Raw genomic sequence first — 17,499 nt, 5'->3', positions numbered from 1 at the left:
CCCCACACCCCAACTTTTTTTTTTTTTTAACATAAAAACGTGTGTGAGCTACATACAGAAAAATCATTGAAACGTAAACGTCTTGGTTAATGAGTGGTTCTAAAGGGACATGGCCTGATCTGCTTGCCCCCCAGAAGCACCATGTGTCCCTCCCCCGTGGCAGCTCTCCTAGCCTGTGTTGTGACGATCAGGTGTGTGTGTTTCTGCGCGCTCACAGCCCCACAGAGGTCCTCAACCCCATGGCTCAGTTCTGTCCACTTGTAAACCTCACACAGTGTGAATTCTTTGTCTGCCTCTTTCATTCAAAGAGCAAAAGCCTAAGAGTCATTCACTGAACTGCTGCCCCGTTTCCTGCTTCTCCCCACTGGCCATGAGAGTGGAAGACTGTCCGGGGCAAAGAACACAGGAGCTCTGTGTTCTGTTTTGCAGCCTCTTGTGAGTTGTAAGCTATTGCAGAATAAAACATGTATTTTGGAAAAAACCAACGTTTTATACATCAGCAATCTTTATGACTCTGTACTGTCTGCCCGGAGCCTGGAGGCGTGACCGCCTGACATCACTTCAGATTAGATTGTCAGCCTGGTGGTTAATTTGGTGGCCCAGGCTGCAGACTCCCCGACTTGGGGACTGTGCTCTTGTGTCCTTTTCTCCCCAGAACCCATCCGACGTGGGACAGATTTCCTTTGCTTTGCCCCGAATCCGAGGGTGAGGCGCAGCTTTGGTGGGTGCCCACCTCACGTGCCCCCAGAGGGGCTCTGGCCCTTGGTCCCAGGCGGCAGGCACCCTCGCTCACGCTTGGGGTCAGTGGAGGAGCACCTGTGAGGAGTGGTTTGGGTATTTCCCGGTCTGTTTAATTTTCATGCCGAGGTCTCGCTGGAAACAGCTCCATCCAGGCAACTGCGGCACGGTGGCCCTGCCACAGGTGGACACTTAATGTAAATAACAACATTAAACGAAACCCCAGCAGGACGCATTCTGGGGCGCTCGGGTGCATGTCCGGTGTGCGGGGGCACGAGGTCAGGGGCAGCTGTGCTGGTCGCCGCCACTGACACCCTCCGGTACCCTTGGCCAGCCCCAACCTTTGGCCGGCACCAGGCACGCCCGTGGTCAGAGTGACCTGCCGCGCGGCTCTCCGGGCCCGGGCCTGGGTGTGTCCCCACTTGTGGTCACTGCTTTGGCTTCTCCTACCTGGGTCTCCATCTGCTCGCCGGCTCTGTCGCCATCCTGTCCCTCCGTGTTAGTGTTTGCTTGCATCTGGGGTCCATCTCGCCTGCTTTGCTTTTGCCTGCTCTGCAGGCCGTGAGCCCAGGAGGCATCTACTAATAGGAAAAGGTGTGTTTTCTAGCAGTCATGGGCCCAGAGGGGAGGGACAGAGCGACAACCGCTGTCCTGCCCCCTGGGAGCCCAGGATGTGCCGTGGGCTGTGCTCGCCCCGCACCTCCCGGGCCCTCTGTTCCCTCTGGGTGGAGGCCCTCCTTCCACCTCCCTCCGTGTCTCAGATCTCTCCACGTTGTCTCCTGACCACCCCTGCCTCTTCCTGGTGACGATCACTAGCCTTTGGGCTGACTTCCCAGGTGTGGTCCTGGGTTGCCCACATGTCCCTGTGCGGGGCCTCCGTGCTGGTGGGTGGGGCCGTCACTGGCCGGCGCAGGTTTCAGACAAGCACACCGAGCAGCCGTCCTCACACTCTACCTGGGTGTCGGGTGGGGGGGCCTGGCCCTCCGAGCCCGACCCTCTGCACCGTGCGGCCCATGGCTCTGCTCTTGGTCATCTGCCCGTCTGGGCCTCTCAGATATGGGCCCTGTCGGGGGCTGCCTGGCCTGTGGGCCCCTCCCTTCCGGGCCGTCCCCCGGGCAGGCTTGCGGCCCGGGCTCTCGCACCCCTGGGTGTTCAGGGTGGTTTGGGGGTGGGGGGGGTCTTGCCAAGTGTGTGCACCCAGTCACAGGCGGCGCCTGGCCTTTCACCGGCAGAGGGCACATCTTGGCCTGTGCAGCCTGGCAGAGCATGGCCGACCCCACGCTGGCCTCGTCAGCGCTACGCAGACCCCCACCCCGCACCTTTATCTCGTGTGGTTTTCCAAGTTTCGTTGTTAAAGTTAGCTGCTGTGGAATCCTGGCTCTGCCTCGCACTCAGGTTGGGCCATCTGACCAGTGTCCCCCACTCGTCTCCTGCCTGGATGCCCCTGCTCTCTGACGTTAGCTCTGCTCCGTGGGAACAGCCGAGTCTCCTTCACCATCCCTGACCACCTCAGTTCCCCTGGCTTTCCATGTGTACCATTCTAGGTCTATTTTTAAATTTCTTACTAAACTGGGTTACTTTTGTTTTTTAATTGCTAGTAGTAAAAACGATACTATTTTCAGCCTTATAAGTATTAGCTCTTTTAAAACGTTCAGCTGCCAAACACTTGCTTTGCTGTTAGTGGAAAACCCACTTTAAGGTTGGGCGTTTCAGTTTCACACAGACGATTTACCCAAGCATACCTCCTGGCTCGTTGGTTTCCAAGTACACACTCCATTGGAAAATGCATCCTGGGAATGAGTTTTTCTTCAGTTTGTTTTGGCAGGTGTTTAGAACAGCCGGAGACAGAGGTCTCTGAGGCCCCTGAGCTGGGGCCCCACGGTCCCTGCAGGCTGGGCCACCGCCTGCCTCCTGGCCCTGCCTTGCTGAGTCCCCTTCAGCACCCCTTCTTTGTCTGTTCTGGGGTCTAACCTTCTTTCTTATTTCTAAAAGTGCTGTCACTAACGTTACTGTAAGCATTTCTACCCAATTAGCTTAGAAATGAAATGCTCTTCTTGAACTAAAGTTTTGATAGTTACAGAATAACCATGTCTCTGAATTCTGCTTTGGAAGATTCAGGCTTAGTCGATAGAAAGACTTAATGTAGCCCGAGATCCCTCTGTTTCCAAGTGCTGAGCCTGGGAAATATTTCCTCGCTGGGTGTGGCTGCGGTGGCAGCTCTCACACCTGAGCTGTCCCTCTTTTCACCAGGCGGGCGCCAACATCGACACCTGCTCAGAGGACCAGAGGACCCCGCTGATGGAGGCGGCAGAAAACAACCACTTAGACGCGGTGAAGTACCTCATCAAGGCCGGGGCCCTCGTGGATCCGAAGGTACTCACTGCTCAGAAGCACACCCCTGTTTCATGTAGAAGCTCCTCGTGAAGAGGAACAGGGCCGGTTCCTTGCTGGAACGTCTTCAGAAATCGGTAGCCACCAAGCATCCACCGGGTTGTCTGGAAGTAGGTAGTTCACCTTACTTGGTTACCGGTTTATTTGTGGAAAATACTAGTGAGCACTGGATCCACTATGCCTGACGATAGTCAAGCATCTGATAGGGAGTTTGTGTGCAGAGGTGTTCAGCTTCCTTCTTTGGATAGGCACATCTTCTCTCTTCTGTCTTCAGTTTGGAGCAGTTAGGCAAGAAAGAAATAGAAGGCATCCAGATTGGAAAGGGGGAAGAAAAATGATCTCTGTTCACAGATGACATGATCTTATATGTAAAAAAATCATAAAGAATCCACACAAAATATTGTTAGTACTAATAAATACATTCAGGAAAGTTGTAAGATACCAAATCAGTACAGAAATGTCAGTTGTATTTCTATACACTTGTGATGAACTATCCGAAAAGGAAATAAAACAATTCCACTTACAATAGCATTGAGAAGAATAAAATACTTAGGAATAAACTTAACGGAGGAAGCGAAAGATTTGTACACTAAAAAATGCTGAAAGAAATTAAAGAAGACACAGATAAATGGAAATTATCTGGTGTTCATGGATTGGAAGAAGACAGTACCTTCCTCCCTCAGTATCTGCGGGGGATTGATTCCAGGACCACTGCAGATAGCAACCCGCCGATGCTCGAGTCCCTTAATGGTACAGTCAGCCCTCCATATCCGTGGGTTCTGCATCCGTGGATACTGAGTGCCGAGTGTATTGTTAAAATGTCATTGCTACCGAGAACGATCTTCAGATTCAGTGCAATCCCTATCAGAATCCCAATGCCTTTTTTTACAGCTTATAGAAAAACCCATCCTAAAATTCATAGGGAACCTTAAGGGACCCTGAACAACCAAAACAATCCTGCAAAAGAACAAAGCTGGAGGCCTCACACTTCCTGACTTCAAAACTTACGACAGGGGCTTCCCTGGTGGCGCAGTGGTTGAGAGTCCGCCTGCCGATGCAGGGGACGTGGGTTCGTGCCCTGGTCTGGGAAGATCCCACATGCCGCGGAGCCATGGCCGCTGAGCCTGCGCGTCCGGAGCCTGTGCTCCACAACGGGAGAGGCCACAACAGTGAGAGGCCCGTGTACCACAAAACAAAACAAAACAAACTTATGACAGAGCTGCAGTAATCAAAACCATGTGGTACCAGCCTAGAGACAGACGTATAGAACAGTGAATAGAGTGCCCAGAAATAAACCCTCGCAGATACGATCAAGTGATTAATGTTAAGGGGGCCCAGAGCATCCAATGGCAGGAGAGGGCGTCTTTTCACAAGTGCTGGGAAAACTGGACTTCCACATGCAGAAGGATGAGGTTACAGTGTATTCAGAAATTATCTCAAAGGGGATCAAAGACCTAAACTTAGAGCTAAAATCGTAAAACTCTTGGAAGAAAACAGGAAAATCTGTATGACATTGGATTTGGCAATCATTTCTTGGGTATGACACCAAAAGCACAGACAATAAAAGGAAAAACTAGGTAACTTAAACTTCATCAAAATTTATAAACTTTTGTCCATCGAAGGACACTCTTCAAGAGAGTGAAGAGGCAACCCACAGAAGGGGAAGATATTCATAAATTCTGTATCTGATAGGGCTTTACTATCCAGAATATATTGACAAGTCCTACCACTCAATAACAAACTCTAGCCCAGCTCAAAAATGGGCAGAGTGTGAGTAGACATTTCTCCAGAGAAGATATTTGAATGGCCAGTTAGCACGTGAAAAGATGTTCAACATCATTAGTCATTAGGGAAATGCAGTCAAAACCATGGTGAGACCCTTAGGACACCTATTGTCTAAAAATCAGAAAATAAGTGCTAGCAAAGATGTGGAGAAATTGGAATTCTCATATATTGCTGGTGGAAATGTAACATGATGCAGTTAACTGTGGAAAGCAGTTTGGTGGCTCCTCAAACAGTTAAACATAGAATTACTATATGATCCAGCAATTCCAGTCCAGGGTATGTGCCCAAAGAAACAGGAAGCGCGGACACGGACAGGTATGTACACACCTTGTTCTCAGCATTGTTTACAGTAACTAAAAGGTGGAAGCAACCCAGTGTCCATTGACGGGCGATGGATAAGCCAGATGTGGTCCATCCATATGATGGAGTGCTATTCAGCCTTACTTCAAAAAGGAAGGAAATTCTCAGCTGCAACACAGGTGAACTTGAGAACGTTATGCTGAGTGAAAGAAGCCAGACACAGAAGGACGAATATTGTATGATTCCACTTATGTGCGGAACCTGGGACAGGCAGATTTAGAGACTGAAAGTAGATTGGAGGTTACCCGGGGTGAGGGGGGGATACTGTTGCTGAGTGGTGACCGAGCTTCTGCCTGGGCTGATGGACAGGCTTTGAGAATAGAGTGTGGTGATGGTACAGCTCTGTGAAAGCAATTCATGTTGCCACTGAATCACTCTAAAATGGTTAAAAGGGCAAGTTTTAGGTCATATACACACACACGCAATAACAGTAAAAATGCTAAATCCCACAGCCCTTCAAATTAATACACATTTTTTCCAACAAAAAAATGATCGTCTGTTCATACTAATTTATCAACTCCTTGTTCCCATCAAATTAACTTCTCACTCGTTTTTCTATGTCATTAAATATTCTATAACATTATTTCAAGTGGCTGTGTTGTATTTCATGATACAATTTGTGTCATTTTTTTAGATTTGCTGACTGTTTAGTATTTATGTTATTTTCAGTTTTTATTGTACAGAATGCTTCAACAGACATTTCATAGCTAAATCTTTGCACGTTTGATTTCTTTAAGACAGATTTCTGGGTGTGTGTGTGGAATTGCTAGATCAAAATATATAATCATTTCTAAGGCTTTTGATCCCTCTCTCTGAATTGCATCCGGGAGTGTCTGAGCACTCGTTTCCCTGTACTCTTACAAGTGCCGATCATTACAGTTAAAAAAAAAATTAACAATTTGATATGCAAAAATGATTATTATTTTTTTTTTACTATTTTAATTTGCTTCTCTCAAAGTTAACTTTTTTTGTATGTAGTTATTTACATTTGTTGTGAATATTTTTTCAAGCTGGTATTTAGTCCTTTGCTTTTGGTGGTTTTTGAGATCTGGAAACCTTTAGCTTTTCTATGACTATCTATAGATAACTGTTATTAATCCTCTCCGTTAGGATGGGTGGGTGAGTTCTGCCCAGTTCTCGGCCAGGGGACGATTTCCCAGCCTCGTCACAGGAGCCAGCGCCCAAGCAAAGCACCACTGAAGAGGCAAGAGGTCAGTGTTCAGGGCTTTACAGAAGCAGCTGGAGCCTGCAGGACAAGTGATTGGAGGAGGTCTGGAGTAGACAGTTCACCGATGAGCTTGTTAGCAGCACTCTGGGTGCTGTAGAAGAAAGGGTCCTTGAAATCCAAGACCAATCAGAGAAACCATTCTGTCTGAAAAGCAGACTGTAGGACAACATTGAGCTGTCTGATGTGTAATTGGAGTCCCAGAAAGGAGAGAAAACCCAGTGGAAAAAAATTTATTGAAGGAAAAATGGTCATAAATTTCCCAAATTTGGTGAAAAATAACCTACAGATTCAAGAAACTCAGCAGACCCCAAGCTGGATAAATACTAAGGCTGCCACACCTAAATACATCATGTTAAACTGTCGAAAACCTTAACACAGCCCCAGAAAAAACACACAATACGTGTAAGCGAACATTACGAAAATTTGCCAACTTTGCATTTGAAACGACGGAGGCCAGGAGACAATGGAGTGATATTCTTATTGTGCTAAAAGGGAAGAAAAAAACCTCAAAAAAATTGTCAGCCCAGAATGCTACAGCCAGTAAAAGCGTCCTTCAGAAAGCACTTGTGAAATAAAACATTTTCAGGTACACAAAAGCTGATAGGACTTACCAGCAGGTTTACACTAAAGCTTGTGGGAGGAAAATCCCGTTCTTGGGGAATGAAAATACTAGAAATGGTAAATACTTGTTTTCTTTAAGTTTCTTAAAAGACAAAGGCTGCTTAAAGCAAGAAGAATATTGTAAGATGGAGTTTACACAAACTTGGAAGTGAGACAGGACAGCGGGAGCACAGGGGGAGCCAGTGGTGGATGTGAGCAGGGTCCTCGGGTTTTAGTTCTTTCCCGGGAGGGAATAAGTACTGACCTAAGTGGATGGGAAAGTTGAAGCTTGTGATCCCTACAGAACATTAAGGCAATAATTTCAAAAAAGTATAGCTTTCAGGAAAACTTTTTAAAAAGCTAGTAGAAGAAGTAAAACGGAATGTTAAAAAATACTTGTGTAACTAAAAAGCAGGAAAAGAGGACTAGAAACAGGTAGGACAAATAGGAAGGTGGTCATCTAACCCTAAAACCGTGTCGTAATTACATCCAGTGTCAGAGGATGAAGCCCTCCAGCCAAGGGCAGACGTTTGTCTGAGCCAGTGAGCAGGCGAGAACCAGCTCTGCTTCCCTGGAGAACACACGCTAACACGCGGACCAGGCTTGAGTGAGCAGGGTCAGGGCACACGTCAGGCACGTGGCAAACAGAAGAATCAAACACAAAAGGCAAAATTACAGAACTTTTGGAGGTTAAGAGGGAAGATTAGCTTTGTGATTCCAGCGTCGGGAAAGATTTCTTCAACAAGACAAAAGTACAAAAATGATTGATAAAGTCAAATGCATTAGAATTCAGAATTTCTGGTCAACAAAAGATGTCACAAGGTACATGACGGGCAGCTACAACCGGGAGAGGGTTTTGCAGCCAGAGGGCATCAGGGCCTCCTACAGATGAAAGAAAGTAACCGGAAGCAATGGGTGAGGAAGGTGACCAGGCAGTTCCCTGGAGAGATGTGTGACCGGGATATGCCGGGAAGGCGCCTGCCTTTCAAGCCCCCAAGACACCCCATTCCCGTGAAGCCCACAGCTGAGCCCACCTGGGGGGGAAGCACATGCGTGTCATTGTTGGGGGGGGTCTCGGTGTTGGGGGACCCCGTGGGCAACTCTTGCACGAGGAATCCGGGAAATGTATTGCAATGTTTGGTGAATATTGGTGAAAAACGAGTCTTCCTCGACCAAATGCACAAACTGGGCTAGTTTTACATCAGTTGACATAAGTGAACTAGTGCTATGTGTTCTCTACAAAGTGAAATCTCCAAACCATAATGTTGAACTAAATATGAATTGCAGACAGGTATATGATATGTTATTTATAGACAATTTAAAAACATAAAACCGTCATTTGTGGATACACACACATGTAGCAAAAGTATCGAGCGGTGTCAGCATAATAGCCGTTGCATTCAGACTGGCGATCTGGAAGGAGCCTTTTTGTTGAGCTGGTTCAGTTAACGTGGCACCCTTAGTGTCCTTGAGCAGATGGAGCTAAAAACCATCTAGGAGGTGTGCCCGGCGGCCAGCGGACGCAACCTGGAGGTGGTCAGCCGCCGTGACAAGTGTCAGGCTGCACGGCGAGCTTGCCCCATCACGCTGTGATTTCTCGGGACCTAAATGCATTTGTGTTGCAGGACGCAGAGGGCTCCACCTGTTTGCACCTGGCTGCCAAGAAAGGTCACTATGATGTGGTTCAGTACCTGCTGTCCAATGGGCAGATGGACGTCAACTGTCAGGTAAACCACCTCCTCCACTCGTGACGGCACCTGACGGGCTGGCCAGAGGTGTGGTCCTCCTTCGTGGTGATCCTGGCCCCTTCCACCCTCCGAGGCACCCCACCCCCCACCCCTGCCAGGTCCTGGAAGGCCTGGCCTCATCCTCCGCCCCCGTCCACCTCCCTCCTGGCCTGCCCACTGGCCGCTCACCAAGCTCTGTGCCGCTGCCCAGCTGCAGGCTTGTCCTGAGGTGTCCGCCTGGGCTGCCCTGGTCTCCATGTGGCCTGTGTTCAGATGCTGCTACTTGAGCAGGGTCTCTGGCCTCCTGTGTGCCGTGCCACCTCCGTGGCAGCTCATCGTCCCTCCCAGCACTGGCCACTGTTGGACATTCCACCTCCTTCCCTGTGTGTTTGCTTCTTGTCCACCTGCTGTCAGGACCCCGGCGTGGTGTTTGTGTAACCTGCAGTGCCTGGTTACAGAGCAGGTCCTGTGCGTGTCTGCTGAGCGAGTGAGTGGCTGGGGATAGCCAATGAGGGTGGGGCCTCCTAACTCACCAGGGGCCCCTCCTGTCCTCCGAGACCCCCTTCCGCTCCCTAGGACCCCGCCCGCCCATGACTTGAAGCTCTGGGATGACCATCTCCCATCACAGCCCGCCCCCTCATCTTCTGGCCCAGCCATTGCTGCTAACCCAGCTCACGTGCCCACCACCCTGGCTGTGGGACCCTCCCAGACGGACCAGAAGTGCAGCTCCCTGCAGTGTGGTTTTTCCAACCTCTGTTCTAGTGGGGTCCACGGGCCGCCTTCCCCTGTTTTGGTTTTTTATCTCCCACTCGGTCGGGTTTTGTGAGTTTCTTCCCCCAGGCTGGGCTGTGTTGTCCCTGCCGTGTCCCCAGTGCCCATGGTAGGCCTGCAGGGACCATCTCTCTTTAGTCATGGAGGCCGTGTGCATCCACCAGGAAAATGTGGCGACTGGAAAGTGGAGAATGTTGTGCTAGAGCGTTTGCAGAGTAGGAACTGGCACCGTAATACTCGTTTCCTAAGAGTCGCCTCTGGGGTAGAGCGGCACACAGCCAGCTCATCACAGCCATGGTCCAGCCTGCAGGGGGTTCAGCCCTGGTGAGCTTCTGCTCCGGCCCTTAAAGAAGAGGCTGGGACTTTTCATGGCCTCCATTCATCTCTGGGCCTGATGTCCATCCGTCTGTCTGTCTGTAGTTCTTGGCTGTTGCTCCTGCTTCGTGCATGGAGTCTGTCCTGGGACCAGAAGGGTGGGCAGGTGCGTCCCGGTCAGTGCTTCCTGCCAGCCGGGCACGGACTCTGCAGCTGGGTCTGCTCCGTGGCCTTCAGGCCTTTTTCTTAGGTGACGCTGTCATGTGTGCACAGGTGTGTCGAGTTGCCCGGTGGGCCCTGCCTGCTCGCTGGGATCCCCAGGCAGCGCTCTGAGCCTCAGTTTCCTCCAACAAAATGGGGACTCAGGCTGGCTCCCGCCCCCTGGGGCCTCCTTGCAGGTCCCGTGTGATGAGGTGCCTCACGTCTTGTGTCTCGAGGAGCTGTGATGGATGTTTGTTTCTTCCTTTTGAAATCAGGATGATGGCGGCTGGACGCCCATGATTTGGGCCACTGAGTATAAGCACGTGGACCTTGTGAAACTGCTGCTGTCCAAGGGGTCTGACATCAACATCCGGGACAACGTGAGTCTCCCCCGGGAGGCGGACCCTGGAGGACTGGGGACGGGTGTGTTGGGTGGCAGCGTCCTAGCACCTGCCTGTGGCTCTGACCTCTCTCTTCCCCTTGAGTCGCCAGCCATGTGTTGACCCAGTGCGGTTTCCAGTGGTTATCTTGTGTGTCAGCCAGCTGCTGGATGTGAACCGAGGGGCACAGTTCCCTGAGACCTGCCCCTCGGGCAGAGCTGCATTTTTAGAGGTCTTTAGAGACACTGGCTCCCATGTCTGTGGTGACGTCCGAGGCCCCAGGGCTCACCCCACTCCTGGGCCAAGGTCGGGGGACTCGCCAGCCCCTCTGGGTACAGCCCCCTGCTGTGTACCAGTGGAGCTGTTCGGTCACAGGCAGCACCAGGCACATCTGATGAACTCAAAGGGGAATTTCTCGGGCGGGCTTCAGGGCCCACAGCACCGGGGCGGTGGTAGGGCTGGCAGAGTTGGGGGGCTGCTCTGGCATGAGCCCCTGTGCTGCTTCCCAGGCGGAGGGACAGGGCTCCTGGGACACAGACAGGGTGTGGCCTGTGGAGCTGTGTCCACCTTTACAGCGTTACCCAAGCCATAAGTAGGAAGTCTAGCCACACGCTCGTTAAACTGATACTGCGATAAGGCAGGAAGGCATGCCCACCCCTCAGTTCGGAGCCCTTGGTGGACTGTTTGAAGAAAGGATGGGAGCAGTGGCTGGTCGGTCCTCCTGGCTGCTCTGCGTGAGGACCCTCCCACACCCAGGAAACAGGAGCAGCAGCTCCCAGCCGAGGGCCAGGCACAGCTGGTTGGGGACGTCTTTGCCGACTCCACAGAGCTGGGCCCTGGGACGAGAGCAGCTGAGGGCCGGGAAGCCCTGGGGGCTTCAGGTGAGGGTGGCGCGGAGGGAGGCGACAAGGTCCGGGGAAGCTACAGCACACGGCAGTCACGCTCTGCCTTGTTCCTCGAGGGATGGGGTCATGGTTTGGAGCAGCCTCGGCCCTGGGTGCTTGGGCGGGACTGGACCGTCTGGGCACATGGGCAGCGCACGGCCTCGCAGCGTCCAGCAGTGTAGGCTCTGGTTGTTCTGAGGGATTGGAAGAACTGATTGAGTCGTGTGTGTGTTATTTATATGATGAAACAGCGTCATTGTTTTATTTCAATAGCTTCATTGAAGTATGGCTGGCAGACTGTGCTATTAAAGTGTACAATTAGATAAATTCTAACCCCGGCCACCATCACACAACCAGGACAGTGGATGTCACTTACCCCTCGGTTTCCTCCTGTGCCTCCTAACCAGCCCCCCTTAACCAGACGTGACCAGCCCGCCTGCTTCCTGTCGCGGCCTCGCTTCTCATAGTCCCATCCGAGCGTGGGCCCCCCTCCCTTTCTGTTGCTGCGAGAGGCCATCCGCTTGCTTGTCCTGCGCCTGTGGACCATGGCCGGGCTCCCTGGTGGGGCTGTGGCCTTCCTGCTCAGGCGCTGCCACTCCTGCGGGTGCAGCCGTTTCCAGGGTAGGAGGGTCTGGTTCCTTTCCGGTGTGCCCAGCGCTTAACGTAGTCGGCCTTCTCTTCTTTGGTGAAGGGTGTGTCCAGGTCCTTTGCTCGTTTATTACTGGATTGTTTGGCGGCTGCTTCTCTAGTTTGGAGAGTTTTTGTGTATTCTGGATGCAAGTCTTCTACCAGACCATGTGTCTCATAAATCCCAGCCATTGTCTTTGGAGGAGCACATGTTTCTAATTTTGGTGAAGTCCAGTTTATCAGTTACTTTTTGTATGAATCATGTGAATTCACTGCCAAACCCATGACCCTAGAGACTGTCTGTGTTTCGATTGCAGTCCCTTAGGTTTAGGTGTTAATGTCCATACGTGGTGTGAGGTAGGGACCAGGCTCTTTCTTCTGGTGTGTGGACCTCTAGCTACTCCAGCAGTGTGTTTAGAAAGCAGCCTTTCTCCCTAGATCGGCTTTGCCCTGTGGCCGGACTCAGTCCTCTGGGTCTTGACCTGGGGTCTGTCTTAGTGCTGGGGTCGTGCTCTCTTGTTGAATGCAGCTTCAGGACCTGTAAGGAGAACCTTCCAGTATTAGCTTCCATTTCTCCCTTCCCAGCTTTATGCTGTTCCTCTCGTGCATTTTACTAAATAAACACCACAGTAGTGTTGTTTATTTAAACAACGGTGACCTTTGGAAAAGGCTATAATAATCCTGGCGTGTCAGCTCCCGTGGTCACCTCTTCCTCAGGTCCGTCCATCCACTGCTGTTTGCTTCTGTGCGTCTCATGTCCGTTAGCATTTCCTGCTGTGCTGGGCGGCTTGTGATGGATTCTTTCAGCTTTTTAATGCCTGCGAAGTCCTTACTTTCCTTCACTTTTTTTTTTTTAATTATTTTTGGCTGCATTGGGTCTTTGTTGCTGCGCACGGGCTTCCTCTAGTTGTGGAGAAGGGGGGGCTACTCTTCGTTGTGGTGCGCGGGCTTCTCATTATGGTGCTTGTCTTGTTGCGGAGCACAGGCTCTAGGCGCATGGGCTTCAGTAGCTGTGTCATGTGAGCTCAGTAGTTGTGGCTCACGGACTCTAGAGCGCAGGCTCAGTAGTTGTGGCGCACGGGCTTAGTTGCTCCATGGCGTGTGGGTTCTTCCTGGACCAGGGCTCAAACCTGTGTCCCCTGCATTGGCAGGTGGATTCCCAACCACTTCGCCACCAAGGAAGCCCTTTTCCTTCACTTTTGAAAGGTATTTTGCTGGATATAGAATTGTAACTTGAGAGTTTTTAATTTCAGTACCTGAAACATTCTGCTTTCCTGAGTTCTCACTCGATGCATTTCTAGTGAGAAAGTCTTGGTGGCATCCTTGTCTTCATTTCTCTGTATGTACCACGTCTTTTTTCTTTCAGGTGCTTTTAAGATTGTCTCTTTATCACTGGAGTTCAGCAGTTTGATTATGAGGTGGCTGGTGCTATGTGTGTGTACAAGTGCGCTTAGGCTTCGTGGAGCCCCTTGGGTCTGTGGGTGTGGGGTTTTATCAAGCTGGAAATTTCCTAGTCATTTTTTCCAGGGCTGCTTCTGCCCCTACTCCACTTCTCGAGGCCCCAGGTCCACGTGTGCCAGGGGGCTTGAAGTTGTTCCACGGCTCACTGAAGCGCTTTTCATTTTCTGAAATTATTTTTACACTCTGGATTTCTGCTCAGCTGGTTTTATTGCTCTGTGTTCAAGCTCACTAGCCTTTTCCTACACAGCGTCTGTTATGCTGTTAATTCCATCCAGCGTGCTTTCACGTCAGTCATCATGGTTTTCAGTTCTGAACATTCTGCTTGGGTCTTCTTGGTATTTTCTGAAATGTGTCTCTCCTGAACACACAGTTATTCCAGCTGCTTTGATGCCCTCGTTTGCTGGTCTGTGTCAGTTCTGGGTTTGATTCGTTGGTTTTGCTCCCCATTGTGGGTCACGTTTCCTGCGTCTTTGCACTCCTAGTAACCTTGCGCTGGACACGAGACGTTGCGAATTTACCTTGCTGGGAATTTCTGTGTTCCTGGAACTGTTGTGAGCCTTACTCTGGGTGCAGCAAAGTGACCTAGGAATGGTCTGGTCATTTTGGGTTTCACTTTCTAGGTTTGTTAGGTGGTCTGAGCAGGTCTCGGCCCGAGGCTGCTCATCCCCCCTGTGTGGGGCCAGTGCTGAGCCCTCTACACCTGGCCTCAGGGGTGTGTCCTCCTGGAGGTCCAGGTTTGGTGTGTACAGCCCTCCAGAGGCCTCTTTCCCAGCCCCACAGCCTGCTCTGCAGCCCTGGCTGCCCTGGCCTGGAGCCTGAGAGGAACAGTGAGCAGGTGGCCACAGGCCCCCTTTTGCTCCTCTCGGGGGCTCAGCCTTTCACTGCCTGGTGTCCAGTTCTTCCCTTGCTCCTCTCGGGGGGGCAGCCTTTCACTGCCTGGTGTCCAGTTCTTCCCTTGCTCCTCTCGGGGGGCAGCCTTTCACTGCCTGGTGTCCAGTTCTTGAAAACTGTTATTGCACACGTTTTGACTGTTCTGTCTTACTCTGGTTCTTTCAGGTGTGGAGGGGGGTAAACCCAGTGTGGTCCCTCTTGCCCCGTCTTTGCTGGAAGCCCCATCAGATGTGTAGGCCTGTCGTAACGTAGCTGGTGGACCTCAGAGAGGCTGGGAGATGGCACAGTCCCCCCGGCAGGAGGGCTTAGGGGCCTGGGAAGTTCTCAGAACCTAATTCTGGTGATAAAGTCACAAATCGTTCTGATGAAGGAAAGAGAAAAGAGGCCCCTCAGGAGACTGCAGTTTCACCTAGGAGCTTGCAGATGTGCAGAAGGTGGAAGCCAGAGGGTAGAGAGCTTCTGAGAGTAATGCCCAGGAGGGGAGGCCAGACAAGCCCCAGCTTTTCAGGACACCCCGGGGCTGACGGCAGGGCCAGCCCTTAGTTTTCTCCGTTGGAAACAGACCGATGATGTCGAGGGTGACAGACACAGACCACTTAGCTCCTGCTTCGCTTCTGTCTTTCCTGAAGTTGGTTAAGCTGGAGGCGTGGGATGTACGCGGGTGTTGGGATGGGGCGCTGGGCAGTGCAGGGGGTGCCCCGGTCGCCCGGACGTGCTGCGCCCCTTGGTGGTGTGGGCGGCGCCCCAGGGCCCAGGCTGCGCTTTGGTCCCGGTGGTTCCCAAGGGGTCGGTCGTGTGAGCCAAGCACACTCCCTGCCCGCAGAGCAGAAAGAACAGGCAGCAGCGGCCCCATCTCTGAGGCTAACTCAGAGAAAGAGAACTGCTACAGCGTCACTGGTTACGTCCCTGAGGGAGGAAGGGAGACGGGGGTGCTGGTGAGCAAGGGAGCGGGGGTGGGGGGGTTGGGTGCTGCTCCTTGGGCGCTGGTCTCCTGGGCTGTCCAGCCGGCCGCGTGGGCGGGCGTGGCTCTCCTCGCGCTGTGTCCGCAGTGTGGCAGGTCGAATGTATGGTGGTTCTTGTTTAGACGTTTTCTTGTTTTTAGGGTTATTCTTCACTGTTATCTTATGTAAGTTGTTTTTTATTTTCCTTCTCTTTCCACATTTATTTGTTCAAAATTGTAGTCTTACTAAGAAGAAACATCGTAGTCTTCTGATAAACTTAATGTGGGAGTTTCGTCATCACGTATGTAACCTACACCTGGGAAACCATGTATTTCACATATGGCACAAATATTTTTCGAAGTTTTCTTTGCGTCATTTAAAGTTTTTAGTTTTTCATGAAATAAAATTTTTAATTAATCAAATTTGTCTTTTTCAAATCTTTTTTTTTACTCCCCCCAACACTCTCAAAGAGCCCGGCGACAGGCCCGCAGGCGCTGCTGCCCGGCCTGCAAGGCCGACGGTTCCCGAGGCTCTTTTTCAAATCTTGTACAAGTAGTACTCTATCCTGCAATCATAACTGTGTTCCAGAGTCAATATAATTTAAAAAATAAACTATCCCTAGATGTTATATTACTTAACGTGTCGTGTTTAGGGTGGTCTAATTGAGGTTGATGTTTTCTCCTATTTTTAACATATTCTGTACTGTGATAATGTACTTTTTTTTGTATGCGGGCCTCCCACTGCTGTGGCCTCTCCTGCTGCGGAGCACGGGCTCCGGACGCACAGGCTCAGCGGCCATGGCTCACGGGCCCAGCCGCTCCACGGCATGTGGGATCTTTCCGGACCGGGGCACAAACGCGTGTCCCCGGCATCGGCAGGCGGACTCTCAACCACTGCGCCACCAGGGAAGCCCGATAATGTACTTTTATAACGAAAACAAGACAAAATGGAAAGGAAGCCTCTGTCGGGTGGGCCGCGCCGCCCCCTCGGCCTCACGTGCTTGTGTCTTCCGTGCAGGAGGAGAACATCTGCCTGCACTGGGCGGCCTTCTCGGGCTGTGTGGACATCGCTGAGATCCTGCTGGCCGCCAGGTGCGACCTCCACGCCGTGAACATCCATGGAGACTCGCCCCTGCACATCGCCGCCAGGGAGGACCGCTACGCCTGTGTCGTGTGAGTGGCTCCGGGTGCTCTGGGGACTTTCTGCGGCGGACGAGGCTCTTCTGTTCACGCCTGCAGTCAGCGTGGCTTCGGGAGGATCGTGGTGAAAATCCCCAAATACGCAGGTCACACGTGGAGCGGAGCCCCGTCCTAACACCTCTGCTCGGGGCCAGAGGAGCGGCACCCACGGGAGGGCTGGAGGGCCAGCTGGGAGCCCACCACCACCACCGGAAGCCCCTCCTGCATCACTTTTGCCCGTTGCCGTCAGGTCCAGAGCCTTTGCTCTGCTCCTGGCGGTAGCTCAGGGAGGAGTGGCCCCCACTTCTCATCTCATGGGGGCCTGGGACTAGGGGATGCCCCTGTGGTGGGGCCCTCGGCCTCTCAGATAGGGACCTTGGGGGCACAGGGCTGTGGCGCACCATCTGGCCCTGACTGGGTCAGGCCTCGGATTGCCTACTGGGCGTTAACTGAGTGCGTGGCCGGCTAGGCATTGCTGCCCTTTTCATCCTGAGGGTGCCTTTGAACGGAAAAGCCAAGAAAAATCAACTACCATCCCTAGTTATTTACATGCTCTTCCCTTCGAGGAAAAGGAGGACTTTTGACAGTAAACGGGGGAGAAGAGTAATGATGGCTGTCCGTGGTGAGCGGAAGCACCGGCCGGTGAGCTGGTTCATCTGAAAGCGGATGCCGTTTCCTCCTTATTTTTACTGATCGTTGTCATCGTGCGAAGCTCATCCTTGTATCTTTTGACTTAAGATCTGAATGTTCTGTGGACTTGCGTTTCCCTCCAGCCTCTTCCTGTCCCGGGACTCCGACGTCACACTGAAGAATAAGGAGGGGGAGACGCCCCTGCAGTGCGCCAGTCTCAACTCGCAGGTGTGGAGCGCCTTGCAAATGAGCCAGGCGCTGCGCGATGCAGCCCCTGACAGGCCCGCCCTGGTGGAGAAGACGGTGAGCAGGTGAGGAGCACGAGGCAGGGCCTGCCTCCGGGCGGGGTTGAGGGTCGGAGCGGAAGCCTCTCTGGGCTGGGCCAGGGCTC

General features: G+C 52.0%; 1 protein-coding gene across 6 annotated transcripts in view; it reads left to right on the top strand.

The window, feature by feature from the left end:
- Nucleotides 1-17,499, top strand: part of EHMT1 (euchromatic histone lysine methyltransferase 1) — a 145,972-nt gene that overhangs the window by 113,193 nt on the left and 15,280 nt on the right. For all 6 annotated transcript variants that reach the window (XM_060153801.1, XM_060153802.1, XM_060153803.1 and 3 more), the window contains 5 exons: nucleotides 2,989-3,111; nucleotides 8,728-8,829; nucleotides 10,392-10,496; nucleotides 16,318-16,472; nucleotides 17,252-17,419. In XM_060153801.1, coding sequence (XP_060009784.1) covers nucleotides 2,989-3,111; nucleotides 8,728-8,829; nucleotides 10,392-10,496; nucleotides 16,318-16,472; nucleotides 17,252-17,419 — 653 coding nt within the window. The remainder of the gene's footprint in view (nucleotides 1-2,988; nucleotides 3,112-8,727; nucleotides 8,830-10,391; nucleotides 10,497-16,317; nucleotides 16,473-17,251; nucleotides 17,420-17,499) is intronic.

Source organism: Lagenorhynchus albirostris, chromosome 7 (genome assembly GCF_949774975.1).
Source record: "Lagenorhynchus albirostris chromosome 7, mLagAlb1.1, whole genome shotgun sequence".
In the NCBI taxonomy this organism is placed as follows: Eukaryota; Metazoa; Chordata; class Mammalia; order Artiodactyla; family Delphinidae; genus Lagenorhynchus; species Lagenorhynchus albirostris.
This window is presented reverse-complemented; position numbering and strand designations above follow the sequence as displayed.